The following is a 22,071-nucleotide window of genomic DNA, read 5'->3' on the forward strand; positions in this document are numbered from 1 at the left end:
GCAAGTCTTGACAGGCATTAGGCATGACCTCATCATCAACATTGTCTAGTTTTAGGAAAAACTCCCAGCTACTACAATAAAACTCTAGGCCATTTGGATTCTTACACGCCAATCCTACAAGTCCCATCACAAATGCCAAAACTAAAACCAATTTATTTCACTTAATTAAAATGGCAGTTATGCCTAAACTTGCAAAGACTATTTCTTAATCTCCCCAAATATTCAGTGATCATAACTGTCATTGTTATTAAATTAATAGCATTTAAAGACACCCCATCTCTTTAGGTCTTTGATTACTCTTATGTGAGATGAAGGAGTTGTGCTAGATTGTCTTTATAGTTCTTTCTAGCTCTAAAATTCTTTTTTTTTTTTTTTTTTTTTTTTTTTGAGACGGAGTCTCGCTCTGTCGCCCAGGCTGGAGTGCAGTGGCCAGATCTCAGCTCACTGCAAGCTCCGCCTCCCGGGTTCACACCATTCTCCTGCCTCAGCCTCCCAAGTAGCTGGGACTACAGGCGCCCGCCACCTCGCCCGGCTAGTTTTTTGTACTTTTTAGTAGAGACGGGGTTTCACCGTATTAACCAGGATGGTCTCGATCTCCTGACCTCATGATCCGCCCGTCTCGGCCTCCCAAAGTGCTGGGATTACAGGCTTGAGCCACCACACCTGGCGTAGCTCTAAAATTCTTAACATTTAATTGATCTCAACATATCATACTGTGTATTCCTGAATGTGTATGAAGGATATTCTTTTAGCCGTTCTCCTTTTATCCTCCTGTCAATACTTGGTCCTCTTTCTGGCATTTAACCTCTACCTTAGAGGCCAACGACTATTTAAAAATGCTTATAATTAAATAACAAACTCACAAATCACTACACTCAGGACCTGCTATAGGAAAGTTATAAAGGAGGCCTAAGTTTCTTATCTCTTTCTTCAGCCCCTGCTGTCCCCAGATACTTATTCTATGTTCTTGTAGACTTATTTCCATAACTCTTCATAATGTGTTGGTAATTAACAACTACTTAGAGTATTCCCCTCCTAAAGATATTGACATTTTAATATAGGACTTTGGGAGGCTGAGATCCCTTCAAAGGCAAAGAAATAAGTCTTAAATGGTAGAACTTTAGCCTCCCTGATGAATGTTTCTGATATTTTGGTATAGAGAGATATGCCCCGCATTCTTACGCTATACCCTATAAGGAACAAATTCTTCTTAGGTCATTCCCACTTACATATATATTAAAAGTTCCTAGATCAAGAGACAATCCTAGTCTATATTTAGCCCTTTACTATAGCCATAGTGGTTATAGCCTTGTTGTGGTCCATACATGAGATACTTATTAAAAGAAACTTACCTTATAAGAAAGTATGAAAAACTCTCTCATTATCACTGGATCTTTGTCACATTGCACAGCCAAGTTCCAAGCTGGAAATTAACATGAAATAATATAATAATATGAAATTATGAAAATCTACCATTTAGTCTGTACCATTACAATTTCTGATACTTACGCCTTTGATATTAATATACCGGTAAGGGATTTCTCAAGGTTTAAACAATTACCTTTAGGTTTTAAAGAATTTTTCCAGGTAAATTTAGAGACTCTCGTCAATTCCAATCTTCAACACCAGACCAATGACCAAGGGAGGTATTGCTGAATTTTTAAAAACTGGAGACATGCAATAAGAATTCCTAGCTGAGGCCAGGCTTGGTGGCTCATTCCTATAATCCCAGAACTTTGGGAGACCAAGACAGGAGGATTGCTAGAGGCCAGGAGTTCAGGACGAGCCTGGGCAACAGAGAGAGACTCCGTCTATACAAAAAAATTAAAAACCAAACCAAACCAAAACAAAACTAGCCAGGTGTGGCACACAACTATAGTCCCAGAAGACTGACACCAGGAATTTGAGGTTACAGTGAGCTATGATGGCACCACTGCACTCCAGCCTGGCAACAAGACTCTGTCTCAAAAAAAAAAAAAATTCTTAGTTGACACAAATCTATCTAAAAATGAAGATCAAAATGAATAGAGCTCACCAACTCTCAGTGGTGAAAGTAAGTTAAAATTCAGCAAAGAACAAGGTACACTAGAATCAAGAGTTGAGAAAAATTATTGGAAAGATTCATATCTTCCAAAGAGCAGTAGAAGCCCTCGTCAGGCAACAGTCAGCATCACGTTCCCCTTGGAAAATTCAAATCAAAATGCAGTAAAAGTAAAAACATTCCTTTTCAAACCTTCAAAAGATTAAAGTCACCAAACTTGTCTATATTTTAGATGTTTGTTATTTTTCATTATTTGCATCAGTTTCTTAGAAGTCAGATTGCAGTATTCATTCCCTTTCTCCGAGGATTAAAACCCTATTAAACCTCATAACACAGGGAAAAGTTCATGTAGAATCGGTCCACTTTGTGGCACTGCTGCTTAATTGCTCATGCTTACTTATCACTGTAGTAACTGCCTCCACAAGTTTTAAAATCATTTTATTGAAATAGAGCTGTTATAAAGTATATTACACAACTCATAATTGTACAGCTTGATGAATTTTCACAAAGTGGACATATCCATGCGTCTGGCACCCACATCAAGAAAGATCTTGAACATTACCAGAAACCCTGAAGCTCCTACAACTTTCAAGTCCAACTCCTTTTCCAGGGTAACCACTATCCTGACTTATAACACCATATGTTAGTTTTGCCCATTTTAAAAATTATAAATAAAATGAACAACACAATATGTATTCTTCAATATCTGGTTTCTTTTGCTCAACATTATGTTTGTAAGATTCATCCATATTGTTGTATATAGTTCATTTTTGGTAAATCACACTTAGAAATAAATTAAGTATTCCAGGCCAGGTGCGGTGGCTCACACCTGTAATCTCAGCACTTTGGGAGGCCGAGGCAGGCGGATCATGAGGTCAGGAGATCGAGACCATCCTGGCTAACACGGTGAAATCCCGTCTCTACTAAAAGTACAAAAAATTAGCCAGGAGTGGTGGTGGGTGACTGTAGTCCCAGCTACTCAGGAGGCTGAGGCAGGAGAACGGTGTGAACCCCAGAGGCGGAGCTGGCAGTGAGCCGAGATCACGCCCCTGCACTCCAGCTTGGGCAACAGAGCGAGACTCTGTCTCAAAAAAAAAAAAAAAAAAAAAAAAAAAAAAAAAAAAAAAAATTAATTAATTAATTAAGTATTCTAAACCAAGTTTAGCAGCACAACCTTAGGGATCTGTAGTTATAGTTCATTAGTTTAATCTTAGACCCATTTCTATAGAAAAGGAACACAACTAATGTCCATTGAGTATCTGCTATGATACAAAGGACAAATGCTGTTTCATTTAAAACCCTTAATAACTGCATGAAGTATATATAATTATTTCCATTTTATAAGTAATAAAACAGATTATTATCTCTGTACCCACAGCTACAAATGAAAGATCCAGAATTTGAAATCACATCTGTCTGATTCCACCACCCCACAATGTTTCCCACAGCCACAGAATTTCTTCTTACCTATTTTTCGAAACCACTGAGCTTCATTAACTCTTGACTCCAAACTTAAGTCTTCTTCACCAAAAGGCTGAGAAAGTTTCACAAAGGCTGCATCAAACAGGAAAATTTGATATTGATAGTTTTATTTTACACTCTAGCAAAGTTGTTTAATCCTGCTTTAAGAACAGTCTCACAGGAGTTTGAATTTAGAAAGTTCTTTTTTGTGTATGTGTGTGTGGGTGCATACCAGAAGTAATTAAAATGACAAAAAGCATTACCAAGTTCCAAGAAGTTGTTAACTCAAATTCTGGGAAACAAACATGTCTTTGGAGAGATTTATAATTTTAATTAGTACAATCATTCACCACCTGAGGTAGAAAGATATGATTTATATGTGAGGAAATAAAGAATAGAAACAATCATTTAAAAGACTAAACTGGAGATTGAGAATTAGAAGAGTATCAACATGCTGGCATAATATTTACTGAGCCAGCAAGCTCAGGACAGAACCAGAATGTGCTATCACTATCAGAAGGCATGTACATATCCCATGTCCTTCTGAGATATAAGAATGCCAACCAGCAAAGTTTTTCTCTTTTGAAAAGAAGTGGTTTGGTTTCTATACCACTTTGCTATGTTTAACACCCTGTTGACAGGTATTTGAGGCATAAAATTGAACTACTGCAATAAGTAGGATAGAATTTCTAAGATATGAATTTTTTGGTGTGTTTTGGACATAAGGAAAGAGGTACATGGACAGTAAAAATGGGAGATCTGTTAAAAAGGATGCCATGTAAAAAAGCATGTAGTTAGAAAAAGAAATGTGATATAACTAGGAGATTAGCTTGGATAAAGTGGACATGGAAAAATTATTAGTAGATAAGGGAGATGGCACAGACTTGGGTGGACAGCTTCAAAATAAGAGAATATACAACCTGAATTTGATTCAGAGGGTATGAAGAAAAATAGCAGGGTTCAGAGTATTTTTATTTGTCTTGATCCTTTTTCACTTGTTCAATTCTTAGGTTAGGATCAAGTGGCTACTAGAAAAGAAAGGTAGAGGGACAGGGAGTGAGAGAAGGGAAGAAGGGAGAGAAGGAAAGGAAAGGAGGGAGGGAAGGGGGAAGGAGGGAAAGAAGGAAGGAAGGAAGGAAGGAAGGAAGAGAGAGAGGGAGGGAGGGGAAGGAGGGAGGGAAGGAAGGAAGAGAGGGAGGGAAATATCCTTAAAACAAATAGGAATTAAAACAGAACTGAAATCACATTTGGAGATGAATGCTAATGATGACACATTTTTCTCTGCTTGTGAATGAAGAAACCAAAATAGATTCCTGTGGCAAACATTAATAAGGAGTATGAAGCTTAACTCAAACATAAGGTTAAAGTCAGTGTGCTCAGTGTACTTGGAGAATTCAACAGAGAATAGACGCAAGATGAAGAATATAACCAGGGAGATATTTACCTCTATTCAGGCAAGTCAAAAGTCGATCCATTTCTTTCTTCCTAAAAATAAAGAAAAGAATATTTTCCAACTGTTCCAAATCTTTACTATAAAACATAACTAAAAAGGGACACCATTTGTGCCTGAGAATTGAACTAAGAAAATGCAAAATTGTGAAGTTTTTTGCTCAGGACTCCAATCTACCATTTCAACAATCTTCTTCCCCACTGTAGGATACAGTTACTCATTCCCAGTGCCCTCATATTTTTTCTCTCTTCTACTTCTTCATATACCATCAGCAAAGGATTTCAATGACTGTCAAGGTTTTATATTGTAGGGTCATAATACTTGAGAGAAGGTGGTGATCTCTGTGATTTATAAGCTTTTTTGAAGAGGGGGAACTAGAATCCTTATTTCAAATAAAATTGTATAAAAGTCTAATATACAAGAAAATATAAAAGATAAAAGTTGAGCTGCTGTGGTTGAACGAGGATTGGGTGGAGGCTTGGAGCTTCACCTTCCTGGAAGTCCCTGAGGCAGTGCCACAAAATTTCCAGGGTTCTGAGGAATGCGGTTTAAAAAACAACTTATCTTGTACAGACACATCATTTTACAGATGAAGAAAAGAGTAGACCCAGGTTTCTTGACCCCTCTGTCAAGCTTCTTTAAGCACATAAAGTTTAACAGAGAACTTCCGGTTTCCAGTTGTGCATGTAAGGAGCTTGGGAGTTGCCAGCGTCTCCTAACAAGTAAAACGCTGAACACACTGAAAAATTAGTAACTCTTTTTGGACCTATAAGAGAGGAGAGGAAAAAGGGAAAACCACTGCCACAAAGATTGGAGAGACAGGCAAAGATAGGGAGTCACAGCTTACTAGAGCAGAGATTCAAAAGTGGAAACTACCATGATACCCAATGCTGGAGAGGAAAACCTGAAGCGTAACTGACAAATCACTGGAGGCTCAGTGTGGACAAGTCTGAATTAAAAGACTCAGGAGGACCCAGTCATAGTGGGGCCTCCACAGTTTTGTGAGTTTTGCCTCCAGGAGCTTGGTTAGCTACTCAGAGAATACTGGAGCAAAATCTCTTTATGCATCTTGCAGGGGGCAGAGGAAACAAAACACTTTAAAACATGCCAGAGCACCCTGTTCTTAACAAATCTTGCCCTCCGAGAAGCTGCTTAATTACAGCCTGACCTTCTGGGGTGTATCAGAGCCTAACTGATCTCGGAGAAGCGAAATACTCAAATTCAGTCCACTCTAGCCATCCTGTCCCACTAAATGGGGGAGAAAAAAACCTGAGAAGCACTTGTGAAGTTCACAGTCCAGAGGTATAGGCTTACTAAAAGACCAAGACCTAACCATAGGACTAAAGAATGTTTCCCAGCCAGGTGCAGTGGCTCATGCCTGTAATCCCAGCATTTTGGATGCCAAGGCAGGAGGATTGCTTGAATCCAGGAGTTCGAGACTAGTCTGGGCAACATAGTGAGACCACATTTCCACAGAAATGTAAAAATCAGCCAGGTGTGGTTGCACATGCCTGAAGTTCCAGCTACTCTGGAGGCTGAGGTGTGAGGATCACTTGGGCCTGGGTGGGGGTCAAGATTATAGTGAGCCATGATCATGCCACTGCACTCTAGCCTGGGTGACAGAAAGAGACACCATGTCAATAACAATAATAATAATAATGCTTCCCCTCTCCCCATAATTCACCACCACATTGTTAAAGGCCTATTTATAGTAGTTCCTTTTACCTGGTACATCATGTGCAGCTTTTAAGAAAAAATTAGAAGGCATACTAAAAGGCAGAAAATATAATTTAAAGACACAGCGCAAGCATTAGAACTAGCCATAGCAGGAACGTTGGAATTATCAGACAGGGATTTTAAGACAACTATGATAATTGGTCATGATTATGATAATTATTATAAGGGCTCTAATGGATAAAAAGTAGACAGCATGCAAGGGCAGATCAGCAAAGTAATCAGAGAGATGGAAATTCTAAGAACCAAAACAGAATACTAGTGATCAAAAACACTGTAACAGAAATGAGAAAACCTTTGATGGTCTTATTAGTAGATTGAACAAAATTGAGGGAAAAAAGTCTCTGAGCTTGAGGGTATATAAACAGAAACCTCCCAAACTGAAAAGCAAAGAGAACAAAGACTAAAAAAAATACAACAGAATATCCAAGGACTGTGAGACAACTACAAAAGGTGTAACATATGTGTAATGGGAATACCAGAAGGAGAAGAATAGGTAATGGAACAGAAGTAGTACTTGAAATAATATGACTGAGAATTTCCCGAAATTAATGTCATATATATAAAATCACAGATTCAGGAAGCTCAGAACATCAAACAGGACAAATGACAAAAAAATGACATGTAGACATCTCATTTTCAAACTACAGAAAATAAAATATACAGACAAAATTCTGAAAAAAGTCTGAGGAAAAAAATACCTTACCTAAAGAGGAACAAAGGTAAGAATTACATTCCACTTTTGCTCAGAAACCACACAAACAAGAAGAGACTGAAGCAAATTATTTACATGTTGAGAGAAAATCCCACTAACCCAGAATTTTGTACCTTGTGAAATTATACTTCAAAAGTGAAGGAAAATAAAGACTCTCAGACACAGGGGTGGAGCAAGATTATGGAACAGAAGGCCCACCCATCATCCTCCCCCACTGCAGGAACACCACATTTAACCACTGTCTACACACAAAAAAGGACTCTCATAGGAACCAAAAATCAGGTGAGCACTCACATTACCTGGTTCTAACTTCACATTGTTGAAAGAGGAACTGAAGAGAGTAGGAAAGACAGACTTTAATCACCAATGCCACCCCTTCCCTATCCCCCAGCAGCTGCCTGGTGCAGAGAAATCTGTGCACTTGAGAGAGATAGAGAGAGTGCAGAGACTATCAGATTTTGCATTGAACTCAGTGCTGCCCTGTCACAGCAGGAAGGAAAACTGGGCTAAACACAGCCAACTTCCGCTAACAGAGGGAGCATTTGGATCAGCTGTAGCAAGTGGGGAATCTCCCATCCCAATTGTTGGAATCTGAGTTCCAGTAAGCCTCGTCATCATGGGCTAAAGTGCTCTGGGGCTCTAAATAAACTTGAAACACAGTCTAGGCCACAAAGACTGCAAGTCTTAGTGCTGAGCTGGGCTCAGAACCAATGAACTTGGGGGCATGCAACTTACTGAGACACCAGCTGGGGTAGCTAAGGAGGTGCTTTGCTTGTTCCACCCCTCCCCACCCCTGGGTAGCATAGCTTGTGGCTCCAAAGGAGACCCCTTCCTTCTGCTTGAAGAGAAGAGAAGGAAGAGTAAAGAAGACTTAGTCTTGCATCTTGGATATCAGGTCATCCACAGTAGGATAGGGCACTGGGCAGAGGCATGAGACCCCATTCCGGGTTGTAGCTCCTGGATGACATTTTGATGCACACCCTGGGCCAGAAGGGAACCCACTGCCTTGAAGGGAAGGACCCAGTCCCGGAAGGATCCATCACCTGTTGACTGAAGAGCCCTCGGGCCGTGAATAATCAGCAGTGATCCCAAGTAGTACACAGTGGGCTTTGGGTGAAACTCTGAGCTGTGGGGGCTTCAGGTGAGACTCACCACATTCCCAGCTATGGCGGCTATTGTGAGACTCCTTCTGCTTGAGAAAAGCAGAGGGAGAAGTAAAGAGGACTTTGTCTTATGCCTTAGGTACCAGCTCAGCCACAGTAGGGTAGAGCATCAAGCGGGATCTTAGGATCCCCAATTCTAGGCCTTGGCTCTTGGGTGGTATTTCTGCACCTGCCCTGGGCCAGAGGGGACCCCACTGCCCTGAAAGGTGAAATAAGGCCTGGCAGCATTTACCACAAGGTGGCAGCATTTACCACAAGGTGACTGAAGAATCCCTTAGGCTTTAAGTGAACATCAGCGGTAGGCTGGCAGTACTCCCCATGGGCCTGTGGAAGTGGGAGGGAAGAGTGGGAAGGACTGTGTCTCATGGTTTGACAACCAGCTCAGCCACAGTAGAACAGAACATCTGTGGTAGACTTCTAAGGTTTTTGACTCCAGTCCCTGGCTCCTGGACAGCTTCTCTGGACTCACCTGGGGCCTGGGGGAACTTGCTGCCCTGAAGAGGACACAGACCTAGCTGGTTTCACCACCTACTGACTGCAGAGCCCTAGGACCTTGAACCAACAACATAGGTGGTAGTCAGGTAAGTGGTTACAGTGGGCCTTGGGTGAGAACCAGGGCTGCATTGGCTTCAAGTCTGACCCAGTGCAGTCCTAGCGGTAATGGCCATAGGGGTACTTGTATCAACATACCCCCAATGTCAGACAGTTCAGGAGAGAGAGAGAGAGAGAGAGAGAGAGAGAGAGAGAGAGAGAGAGAGAGAGACTCCATTTGTTTGGGGGACAGTAAGGGAAGAGAACAAGAGTTTCTGCTTGGTAATCTAGAGAATTCTTCCGGATCTTATTCAAGACCACTAAGGTAGTACCTCTATGAGTATACAAGAACCATAGCATTACCGGGCTTGTGGTGTCCCCTAATGCAGATACAGCTTAGATCACAGCACCCAAGTACTTCTCAATACCACGAAAGCCCTCCCAAGAAGGACAGGTACAAATAAGTCCAGAATGCAAAGACTACAATAATACTAATTATTCAATTCCCAGATACTGATGAACACTCACAAGCATCAAGACCATCCAGGAAAACATGACATCACCAAGCGAACTAAATAAGATACCAGGGGTGAGTTCTGGAGAAACAGAGATATGTGACCATTCAGATAGAGAATTCAAAATAGCTGTTTTGAGGAAATTCAAATTCAAAATAACAGAGAAGAAATTCAGAACTCTATCACATAAATTTAACAAAGAAATTGAAATAATTAAGAATCAAGCAGAAATTCTGGAGTTGAAAAATGCAATTTGAAGAATATGTCAGAGTTTCTAAATAGTAGAACTGATCAGGCAGAAGAAATAATCAGTGAACTCAAAGACACACTATTTGAAAATACACAGTGAGAGGAAAAAAGAAAAAAGAATTTTAAAATGATGCACAGCTACAAGATCTAGAAGACAGTTTTAAAAGAGCAAATGTAAGAGTTAATGGCCTTGAAGTAGAGGCAGAGAAAGAGACATGGGTAGAACGTTTCTTAAAGGGATAATAACAGAAAACTAGAGAAATCTAGAGAAAGATATCAATATCCAAGTACAAGAAAGTTATAGAACACCAAGCAGATCTAACCCAAAGAAGACTACCTTAAGACATTTAATTATCAAACTCTCAAAGGTTCAGGATAAAGAAAGAATCCTAAAAGCATCAGAAAAGAAACAACATACAATGGCGTTGCAATATGCTTGGCAGCAAACTTTTTCGTGGAAACCTTACGGCAGGGAGACAATGGCATGACGTATTCAAAGTGTTGGAGGAAAGAAACTTTTACCCTAGAGTAGTATATCTGGCAAAAATATCCTTTAAACATGTAGGAAAATTAAAGGCTTTCCCAGACAAACAAAAGCTGAGGGATTTCATCAACACCAGACCTGTCCTAAAAGAAATGTTAAAGGGTGTACTTTAATCAGAAATGAAAGGATGTTGAAGAGCAAGAAAAAATCATCTGAAGGTACAAAACTCACTAGTAATATACAAATACACAGAAAAAAACACAATATTACAGCACTGTAAGTATAGTGTGTAAACTACCCTCAAATAGAAAAAACTAAAAGAAGAATCAACCAAAAAACAATAAATATAACAACTTTTCAAGACATAGACAGTATAAGATATAAATAGAAACAACAAAAAGTTAAAAAGTGAGGGGAAGAAGTTAAACTGTAGAATTTGTATTAGTTTTTTCTTTTGCTTGTCAGTAGTTAATTTGTTTACGCAAGCAGTGTTAAGTCATCAGATTAAAATAATGGGTTATATTATTTGCAAGCCTCATGATAACCTCAAATAAAAAAATTACATAAAACAGATACACAAAAAAATAAAATAAAGAAGTTAAATCATACCACCAGAGAAAATCACCTTCACTAAAAGGAAGACTGGACAGAAGGAAGGAAGAGATAGTCAGTATATCAACTAGATATGTGCACTCAAATGTTTGTTGCAGCACTATTCACAATGGCCAAGATTCAGAAGCAACCTGAGTGTCCATCAACAGATGAATGGATAAAGAAAATGTGGTACATATACACAATGGAGGACTATTCGGCCATAGAAAAGACTTGAGATTCTGTCATTTTCAACAACTTGGATGCAACTGGAGGTCATTATGCTAAATGAAATAAGCCAGGCACAGAAAGACAAATTTCACATGTTCTCACTTATTTGTGTGAGCCAAAAATTAAAACAATTTAACTCATGGAGATAGAGAGTAGAACAACGGCTACCAGAGGCTGGGAAGGGTTGTGGGGGGTAGAAGGAAGGGAGGATGGTTAATGGGTACAAGGAAATAGTTAGGAAGACTGTATAAGACCTAGTATTTTCTAGCACAGCAAGATGACTATAGTAAAAAGTAATTTAATTGTACATTTAAAAATAACTAAAAGTGTATAATTAATAAATGTTTGAGGTGATGGATACCCCATGTACCCTGAAGTGATTATTACACATTGTATGCTTGTATCAAAATATCGCAAGTAGCCCATAAATATATACATCTACTATGTACCCAGAAAAAATTAAAAATTAAATTAAAAGAAAAAAAACCTCTCAGACAAAGAAAGTTGAAGGAATTTGTTGCCAGTAGATTTCCTTGTAAGAAATGTTAAAAGAAGTTATTTAGAGAGAAGGAAAATGATACAGGTCAGACACTCAGATCTACATAAAGACAGGACAAGCATCAAAAGAAGAATAAGTGAAGGAGATACTACTCAGCCATAAAAGGAATGAAATCATGTATTTTGCAGAAGCATGGATAGAACTGGAGGCCATTATCTTTTTTTTTTTTTTGAGACAGAGTCTCGCTGTGTCGCCCAGGCTGGATTTACGCCATTCTCCTGCCTCAGCCTCCCGAGTAGCTGGGACTACAGGCGCCCGCCACCTCCCCCAGCTAGTTTTTTTTTTTTTTTTTGTATTTTTTAGTAGAGACGGGGTTTCACCGTGTTAGCCACGATGGTCTCGATCTCCTGACCTCGTGATCCACCCGTCTCGGCCTCCCAAAGTGCTGGGATTACAGGCTTGAGCCACTGCGCCCGGCTGGAGGCCATTATCTTAAGTGAAATAACTCAGAAGCAGAAAGTCAAATGCCACATCTTCTCAAGTGTAAGTGGGAGCTAAATAATGTGTATACATGGACACAGAAAGGGATAAAATAGACATTGGCGACTTGGAAGGATGGGAAGGATGGTGGAGGAAAATAATCCTGAAACCTGAAATACCCATAATGCCTTGGGTGATATTGGAAAAACACTCTAACGGGGAGGGCAGTGCCCAGAAAAACTCCACAATAAAATGGAAGTGGTTTATACATGATCATGCTACCTGTGAATGCAAGGAGGAGGTACTCATGAGCAGAGAGTCTCATTTCCCCTAGGACTGACTTTGGAAATGCATGAAGAGCTGCTGGATTCTATTGTCATTGGGACAGTGCCCTATAAACAGTTCTTAACTGATTGACAAGGAGCTGCTTAATTTATGGATGGCAGTTCCAAGGTGAACAAACAATATTCTGTTTGGAAGGCTACCATCTGATCAAGGAAGGTAAAAACAAATCATCTTAGCAGGCTGAACTGCATGCTGTTTTCCCAGCAGTGAAGGAAGAATTGAACAGCGGTAAAAGCCCCTAGGTTTGGGTTTTGACTGACTCATTGGCAGTGGCCAATGACCTGGCCATGTAGTCTTACAGAAGGGAAATGGAAAACTGGCCCATTAACAGGATGTTTGTATGGTGTATGACTCTATGAAAAATCACTATGGAAATATGAGGGGTGCATTAATGTAGAACATATTGATATCCATCAGAAGAATCCCCTTCCAGGTTTGGAAGGTGATGAGAATCAACAAGTGGATATCCCTGTGTGCTCCCTTGAGGCGGCCGCCTGGGTCCATGAAATTAGTGGGCATCTGGGGACTCAGCAATACAGAGATGGGTTGAACCTAGACATATCCCTCTTGTACCCTCTGAAGTTGAACCTGGACATATTCCTCTTGTACCTTCTGAAGCACAAAATGCCAATAACTGTTCTGTTTTTCAACAAAAGAGACAGAGACTTAAGGTGGCTATGTGACAGATTCCTCAGGGGGAAGGCCCTGAACACAGCTAGCAAGTCAGACTGATGCTGATAGCCCCAGGGTATGAGTTTCGACAGGAATAGACACTAACTCTGGATTGGCCTTTGCTTACACAGTGGTAGATGCAAATGCTCAGAATGTAATAAAAGAACTGGAAGAGAATATATTGCACCAATTTGGGCTGCTGAGTCACATTTTTTTCAGACCAAGAAACACACTTTACAACCCATAATGTCCGACAATGGGCAGAGCTATATCCTCCTTAGAATAATAGTTAGAAAGGGAAGTCAGAACAAGTAATTGAAACATTGGTTGTCTAAAATGGGGGCAGACACAGGAATGAAGGATAGGCTTACATGCCTTCACAAGCTCACACTCAATATTTGGGGGTGGGGCTAAGGAAGTGTCCCCACTAGATAGACTCCTCTGTTTTTCTGCTGAGTCTGAGGAAGAGGAGTTGGGGAAGGATGCTACTATGACTGCAATTCTTCCCCAGGGTGTAGGACACTGGTATGATGACAATATTTTCTTTCTTTCTTTCTTTCCTCCTCATATCACCTCAACTTTATGTTTCCTACCTGATGAAACATGTGCAAGACCATGGCTGCAACTACAAATGTTGGAAACAGGGCTGATTCCTAAGCAAGAAAACTAACTATATTTTTAAATTTTTGTCAGAATTCCTAAGGGCCTCATGGGGGCAGGTTGTGTCTTTACCCTATCTAGCAAAATTGGGGTTAAAAGTAAATGCAGTTGTATTGCTTAATGGTCAAGATAGTCCACTAATTCTCTATCTATAAAACCCTACCTTATATAAATGGGAATGGACTGAGCAGGAGGCATTCACTAGATTAGTAGTGCTGCCTGTAATCTGGACTAGCACCTAATATTCTTTCAAATGTGGAAAAGTTTGGTTATAAATAGAAAAAAGGAGGAATAGTAGATGAGAGTAAGAAATGAACAAATGGGATATGTAGTAAGGGAAATCCAATATTACATCAGTACCTTGAAAGAGTCTCAAAGCAAAAGATGATATTGTCTCTTAGTTCAATTATACCAGATGCCTGAAAAGGTGAAGCCATATATTGTGGAGACCACTCCTGCTTTTGGAATCTGACCAAACAGAAGCCTGGAAACCTCAGTGGCCTTGCCCTGGGAGACAATTTCATGATATAATGATGGACTGGACAAATTATTAATGACTGAATGGGACTCCAGTATTGTGCCAGTATCTTTTTTTTTTTTTTTTTTTTGAGATGGAGTCTCGCTCTGTCACCCAGGCTGGAGTACCCTGGCGCGATCTCGGCTCACTGCAAGCTCCGCCTCCTGGGTTCATGCCATTCTCCTGCCTCAGCCTCCTGAGCAGCTGGGACTACAGGCGCTCGCCACCATGCTCGGTTAATTTTTTGCATTTTTAGTAGAGACAGTGCTTTACTGTTTTAGCCAGGATGGTCTCAATCTCCTGACCTCATGATCCGCCCGCCTCGGCCTCCCAAAGTGCTGGGATTACAGGCGTGAGCCACCACGCCCAGCCATGTGCCAGTATCTTTTAACTGTTATGATCCTTTTGTTGTATTTGGGATCTGTGGTCAAACACCAGGGATCTTTACACTGTGGTATTATACTGTGGTATAATTAGAAGTGTATTTGGTCTGAGGTTGCTGGCACAAGGGTCCTAAAACCCTTGGGAGAAAAGAATGGACCAAAGACCTTAACAGAAATCTTACCAAAGAAGATATACGATGACAAATACACATAAAAAAGATGCTCCAAATCATACATCATCAGAAAAATGCAAAATAAAACAATGAGTTACCACTGCATACCTATCAGAATGGCCAAAATCGCAAACACTGACGACACCAAATGCTGGTGAGGACACACAGCAACAGGGACTCTTATTCACTGGGGGCAGGAAGGAATGCAAAAGGGTACAGCCACTTTGGAAGACAGTCTACCAGTTTCTCACAAACCAAACATACATAGTCTTATCATATGACCTAGCAATCACGCTCCTTGGTATTAATATTTACCAAAGGAGCTAAAAAGTTACCTGCACATGAATGTTTACAGAAACTTTATTCAAAATTGCCAAAACTTCAAAGAAATCAAGGTGCCCTTCAGGAGGTGAATGGATAAATAAAATGTGATACATTCATACAATACAATATCATTCAGTGCTATCAAGACACAAAAATACATGGAGGAACCTAAAATGCATATTACTAAGTGAAAGAAGCCAATGTGAAAAGGCTACATATTGTATGATTCCAACTGTATGACATTCTGGAAAAGACGAAACTATGGAGACAGTAAGGGGTTGATGAAGGAGGAATGAATAGGTGGAGCACAGAGAATTTTTAGGGCAGTGAAAATACTCTGTATGATATTGTAATGATACATACATGCCATTATACCTTTGTTCAAACCCATAGAATGTACAACATCAGGAGTGAACCCTAATATAAATTATGGACTTCAGGTGATTATGATATGTCAATGTAGCTTCATCAATTGTAATAACTGTACCACTCTGGTGGGGAATGGAGGAGGCTATGCATGTGGTGGGGAGAGGGGACATATGGGAATCTCTGTGCCTCCTGTTAGTTTTTTTGTGAACCTAAAATTTAACTAAAAAAATAAAATATTAGGGCCAAGCACAGTGGCTCACACCTGTAATCCCAGCACTTTGGGAGGCTGAGGTGGGAGGATCATGAGGTCAGGAGTTTGAGATCAGCCTGGCCAACATAGTGAAACCCTGTCTCTACAAAAAATACAAAAATTAGCCGGGTGTGGTGGTGGACGCCTGTAGTACCACCTACTCAGGAGGCTGGGGCAGAAGAATCACTTGAAACCAGAAGGTGGAGGTTGCAATAAGCCAAGATCACGCCACTGCACTCCAGCCTGGGTGAAAGAGTGAAACTCCATCTCAAAATAAAAAAATAAATAAATATATAAATACAAATAAAATATTAAAAAATAAAGTGAAGTAAAAACTTAAAGCAGACAAGGGAATGAATATGAAAGTATTGGCAAACTCAACTAAAGAAGTTTACAGGAAGAAGGGTAGAACACACTATAAGACTGGCCTTATCAGTAGGGGTCTAACATATAAAGACTGTGGTCAGGAAAAGTAGCAGAATTTTCAGGGATAAATCTTAGAAGTCTGGTTTATATAAAGTAACTTCTTAGAATAAATTTTATTAATTTGAATTTCAGCTGAGCTAAAGTTGATTTCTTTACTATTTAATTCGGTGATTCCATATCAAATAATCTAGGAAGGGTCCATTAATAAAAATATACAGTACAAATAAGAATGAAGACATACAAAGGAATGTATAATCTATTTAGAGAAAAACTGCTTTTAAAAAATTTAGCATATGAGTTGTTAGTACTTAGGTAGATGCTGCTCATTTATAACCACAGGAATTTTGGAACAGAAAAGGCCTATAAAAATTATCCAGTCCAGTTTTTAAAATTTTACAGATGAGGAAAATAAAGCTTAGAGAAGTTAAAGAAGTTGCCATTGCCTATGGTAAACCAAAACTTATTGAAATAGTTGAACTTATAATTCAATTCTCTTGAGCCCTCTCATTGAATTAGGCACTTATATGTTTTTTTTTACAAGTTAGTCTAATCTATTTGTTAAATCAGGTTCTAACCTCTACCTGAAAACATTGCTAGAGGATATTCTCTATCACTACATTTACTTGAAAAGAGTGAAGGTATGTATTTAAAAGTGTTTTGTAATTTCTCATTAATTCAAACAGGATTCCCTCCCTTACCCCATTTCCCAATTGGTTTTAATGTGTGTGGTTTGACTGTATGCCACAATTATGAGGAATATGAAGCACCTTTAAGTCCAGTGCTGGAGATATTATAAATAACTAATATTCAGTCATTTAAATAAATTGAGTGGCAATTATGTGTCAGATACTGCCCTAGGTTTCAGTGATGCAAAGATAAATACAAATATAGTCCCAGCCCTCAAGGCACTCTTACAGTCTAGTAGCTATCATGGTTTAGTCCATTTTTAAAAAAGCTTCTTATTGTTGAAAACTTCAAAGATGTCCAAATGTTAACAGACAAACATAATGAATCCTCATGCACCTATCACACAGCTTCAATAATTATTAACTCATCATCAGTCTTATCTCCTTGATACCTCCACCCACTTCTTCCTCTCCCATATTATTTTGAAGCAAATTCCAGACATCATATTATTTCATCCATACATATTTCAAGATGTGTCTATAAGAGATAAGCAATCTTTTAAAAAACCAACCACACTACAATCATCATGTTTAAAACTTAATAATTTCTTAGTATCAGCAAATATTTGGTCATTATACAAAATTCCAATTGCTTCATCTTTTGTTTTGTTTAAGTTTGTTTGAATTCCCTTCTAATGGATTTATGAAGCCTATAAAGAAAAGGCAAAACTTATAATATGCAATTGGGTAAAATTTGCATTACGAAAATGACAGTTATAAATATCTGTCCTATGTTATCTCAGTCAAAGATATTTCCAAAAGAATTTATTTGAAAAAATATATTGCCTCTGGTGAAGTAGAAGGAACTATTACAGACTTCTTGTCTAAGAAGAGAATGCAGAGATGGGTGATATTTCTCTGAAAGTTATCCCTAATCAACACTCTGAGTAGAGTTTTCTTTCAAATAATCAGGAGGTAGTGAGTTTTGTGAATGAAAAATTGGTGACCAAAGTCTTCAATGAATTGTTATGTTTTAATATCTTATTCCAAAGATATTGTGCACAGAAATACATTTGAATACTCTCAGATGACCTGATAGAGAATCATAACCAACAAGCCATCCAGGTTGTATGTTCTGTGGGAAAGTAAAAGATATGTCTATATTTGAGTCATCTGTAAGAAAGGGGGAACAGATGCAATATCATAATTCTATCATAGATAATATTATTGAGGGCTTATTAAGTTCCTGACACTCTAAATGTTTTACATGTATTAACTTATACTCTGGTTTCTCTGCAGATCACGTAAGTCTTTTGCCTTTTAGATGTTTTAACTCACTGAGTCATCACAGCAACCCAATGACATAGGTATTATTATTTTTCCCACTTTATGGATGGGGAAACTGAAGGCCAGAGACGTTAAGAAATTCGCTCAAGGTTACACATCTGATAAGTAGCAGAGCCAGGATATGAACCCAGGAAGACTGGCCCCAAAACCTGTATTGATCTTACCCACTACACGAAGTATCTTTTAATATACGATTTATATTGTAAGTTACTATAATTTGTCTAATGGAGAATACATCATTTTTGTTGGAATAACTCACTTATCTTCAGATTCCGGCATTTCAGCAATTTTTGGAAGAACAACACGAAGCAAACACCTGTATGACAAAGTAATATTGGGAAGTGATTCTTAGGAAGAAACGTGTGAATGAATACATACCAAGTTACTAACCTTGATTACTCTGGGAGGGAGAAGTGAGAAAAGAGAGGGTAAAGGGGAGATTAATTTTATTTTATTTATATATATATATTATTGTTTTAACAGTTGCAATGAAAACATACCAATTTTATCCTTTTGAAAGAGGAATTTAATAAAAGAATTTTAAAACAAAAGCGTTGCTTATAACAAATTCTTAAATGGTTCCACAGTTTATATCATTGCTCAAAAACACCGGCTAGAACATCAGGTATGGTAAATCAGTCTTTATATTTTTCTTTCTGTAAAGGAACTGGAACTGGCCTTTGGGTCTCAAACTGGGATCACTATTCTTTGAAGGGATCTGGCAGCATAATGGCAAACTGACAAAATAAGGTAGTTGGTAAAGTTTTAAAACCTAAAAAGCTTTAAAAAATACTATCTGTCCTGAATGATTTTTAAATATTTACCTTACTGAAGGGATGAAAGTATCTCAAGACTCCTCTTTTATTTATGTGACTCCATTTCCCTTTTGGAAATGTGGCCTCAAGTGTAACTGACCAACAGGAGAACCACTCTAGAATCCTGCTGGTTTCTCATTTCTCACAGTGGCATTTTCTCAGTCATACCATTAAGTACTTATCAAGTCCCAACCTCACCCTCCTCTGCTTCGCTATTTTATGCAAAAGTTTCCTTGATCTCAACAGCATGATTTTGGCAAACTATATTGACCAAGAGCAAGATGAGCAGAGGAAATACTTTCTCTTCCACAGGATGTAGGTTACTTACTTTATAGCTGTAAGAACTTGTTCCTGGTCTTCTGAATGTTGAGCTAAATATTCCAAAGCTTTTTCTGCCACAATTTGTTGTCCATTCTAAAAAGAACAAATATAATATGTTAAATTACATCTCAAAGTGATACTGAAAAATGTTGTCTATATTCCTGTTCATTAAAGATAAGACAAATATCTAAACATGTTCCTTTTGCATTCCCAAAAAAGCTACTGCAAGATAGTAGAATGAAGATACAATTCACTGACAAAAACAGAACACATTTGTATTAGCCCCAGAAACTGAATCCTCCCTATTCACAAACACTCAATACTTGCCAATACTACCCTTAGTCCACTAGGACTAATCTTATTGTGCTCTTTATCCCCTACTTATTAGCAGTAAACAAAAGAAACCCAGATTGTCAGGTCACCCTCATTTCCAGCACTCTATTCTCAAAAGTCTCCATATATCCCCTCTTCTGTCCTCTTTTTCTATCTCTCCCCCACTCCTCCAACCATTCCACTATGCTCTCTGAAATTCAGTCCACTCTCAGCAAAATCTCCTCTACCAGCAACCTCTTCCCTAGAAGTTTCCTCCACATTCTTGCTCTAATGGAAATCTAGGTTTCTGCCAAGGATGCTGCTTCCACTGAAGCCCTCTTAAGTGGTGGCTGTTTTTGCTCTCACTAGCTTACCCATAGGCCTGGAGATGGAGTAGGTGTCTTTCTTGCTCTTCATTGCCATTTTAAAATTATTCTCCCATTCTATTCCCTAAAATCCTCAACTTTGAATTTCCTATAACCAGACTATATCACCCACTACCCTTCATTGTTGCTGTGGCCTACTAGCTCCCAGGTCATTTCTTCTCATTTTTTGGTGACTTACTTATTGCTCAGTTATATTTTCCCAAAACTGCTCCTATCTTAATTTTTGGCATTTTCTTCTAATTTTTGTAGTTTTTTTAGTGATGGGGTTTCACCATGTTGGCGAGGCTGGTCTCAAACTCCTGACCTCAGGTGATCCACCCACCTCGGCCTCCCAAAGTGCTGGGATTACAGGCGTGAGCCACCACGCGTGGCATATTTTAGGCATTTTCAATATATAGGTAGAGGATCCTCCCAATATTCTAGTTTCCTGGTTCCTGAAATTTTACTCTAACAATTACCTTAGCCGTTCACTCCCACAGTCATTCACTAGACTCTGTCATTACTAACAATTGCAATCATTTCATACTCTCAGTCAGGGCTAGGACTAGGGTGGGGCAGGTGAGGTGAGTGAAGCACCTAGGGTGAAAAATTTAAGGAGGCTCTCAGTGTTGTACAAGTACCAAGCCTTTACTTGTACCACCCAAAGAATAGGTTCCTCCTTAAGTTTTGTGCCCTAGGTGTCTCCCTCCCTCCCCCTAGTTCTCCACCCCAGTTCTTACTTTCACATATTCTACTTTCTGTCTACCGTCTCTTACCTTTCCAACTTGATACCTCTATTATCCTGACTCCAGCAATCCTTCAACTGCAGTAAGACCCCCAACCCACTGATGCCGCCAGTTTTTCACTGTCTCTCATCTCCTTGATGTTCTACTGCATACCCAGTTTAAATTCCATGGAGACTAATTATAACCACTCCCTTGTTCCTTGATTTTCCTGCCCTTCTTTTGCTTTATTGTATTCATCTGGCAAAACCCCAACTTTGATTAAGTCCAACTTTCTACTGATTTTGGTGCTTACATCCATTCAGCTGAATGTGGCCAGAAAAAAAATACATACAACTACTTGTTTTATTTTAAAACTTCATCAAATAGCCTTAGTGCTACTGGCAAGCATATCACACTTCCATAGTCATTCACTTTCTTACTTTCCTGGATGAATAGTTAATACCTTATCCCTTCTTCTCAACTCCCTAATACCTCCTCTCCTGAGCTCAGAATTTGAGACTGAGAATGGTTGAGAAGAAAAGAGGAACTAGTAAAGGAGAAAGAAAGAGTGACTCACGAGGTAGGATAAAAAGAAGGATAATGTGGTGTCCTGGAAGCCGACTGTGTTTCAGGGAGGAAAGAGTGATCAACTGCATTGAATGTTGCTGACAGGTCAAATACAATGAGGACTGAGAATTAACCACTGCAATTTACAATAAAGAGGTCATTGGTGACCTTGACAAAAGCAGTTTTGTTAGAGTGGTGGTGCAAACGCCTGATTAGAGTAAGCTCAAGAGAGAACTGGAGACAGTAAATATAGACAAATCTTTAGAGGAGTTTAACTACAAAGGGAAGAAGAGAAATTGGGGAGTAGTTGGTGAGAGAAGGAAGGTCAAGAGGTTTTCTTCCTTTTTGTTTGTTTGATATGGGATAAATGAGCATGTTCATATGCTGATGGGAATAAACCAGTAAGAGAATAAAAAGTTGACAAAGTGAGTGAGAAAAAGGCAAGAGGTGATAGAAACAAGTGTGTAAGCTTAGAGACTGGCTTTAGGAAGGAACATGATAGCTCATCTATGGTGGCAGTTGAGAAGACAGACTATGTGGTGTGATTGCTGGTGTGCGAGTAGAGGTGGTAGTAGGAATCTGTGGAAGTTCTCTTCCTGACTGCTTCAGTTTTCAGAACCTAGAATATCCACATTTTCTCTTGGGAGGTGGGGGAATGAATTTTGTAAAGGGATTTAAAGATAAGGTAGCTTATTTTAAAAGAAGAGAAAGCAATGTTTTGCCTGCTTCT

The 22,071-nt window shown here is 39.1% G+C and overlaps 1 protein-coding gene across 1 annotated transcript in view; it reads right to left on the bottom strand.

Moving 5' to 3' along the window:
- TEX11 (testis expressed 11) overlaps positions 1-22,071 on the bottom strand; it is a 290,530-nt gene that overhangs the window by 56,261 nt on the left and 212,198 nt on the right. The window contains exons 17-21 of the mRNA XM_015127634.3: positions 19,380-19,465; positions 18,496-18,552; positions 4,947-4,987; positions 3,509-3,595; positions 1,353-1,423 (exon numbers count right to left, since the gene is read on the bottom strand). Of these exons, the coding sequence (XP_014983120.3) occupies positions 1,353-1,423; positions 3,509-3,595; positions 4,947-4,987; positions 18,496-18,552; positions 19,380-19,465 (342 nt within the window). The remainder of the gene's footprint in view (positions 1-1,352; positions 1,424-3,508; positions 3,596-4,946; positions 4,988-18,495; positions 18,553-19,379; positions 19,466-22,071) is intronic.

This window comes from Macaca mulatta, chromosome X (genome assembly GCF_049350105.2).
Source record: "Macaca mulatta isolate MMU2019108-1 chromosome X, T2T-MMU8v2.0, whole genome shotgun sequence".
Lineage (NCBI taxonomy): Eukaryota > Metazoa > Chordata > Mammalia > Primates > Cercopithecidae > Macaca > Macaca mulatta.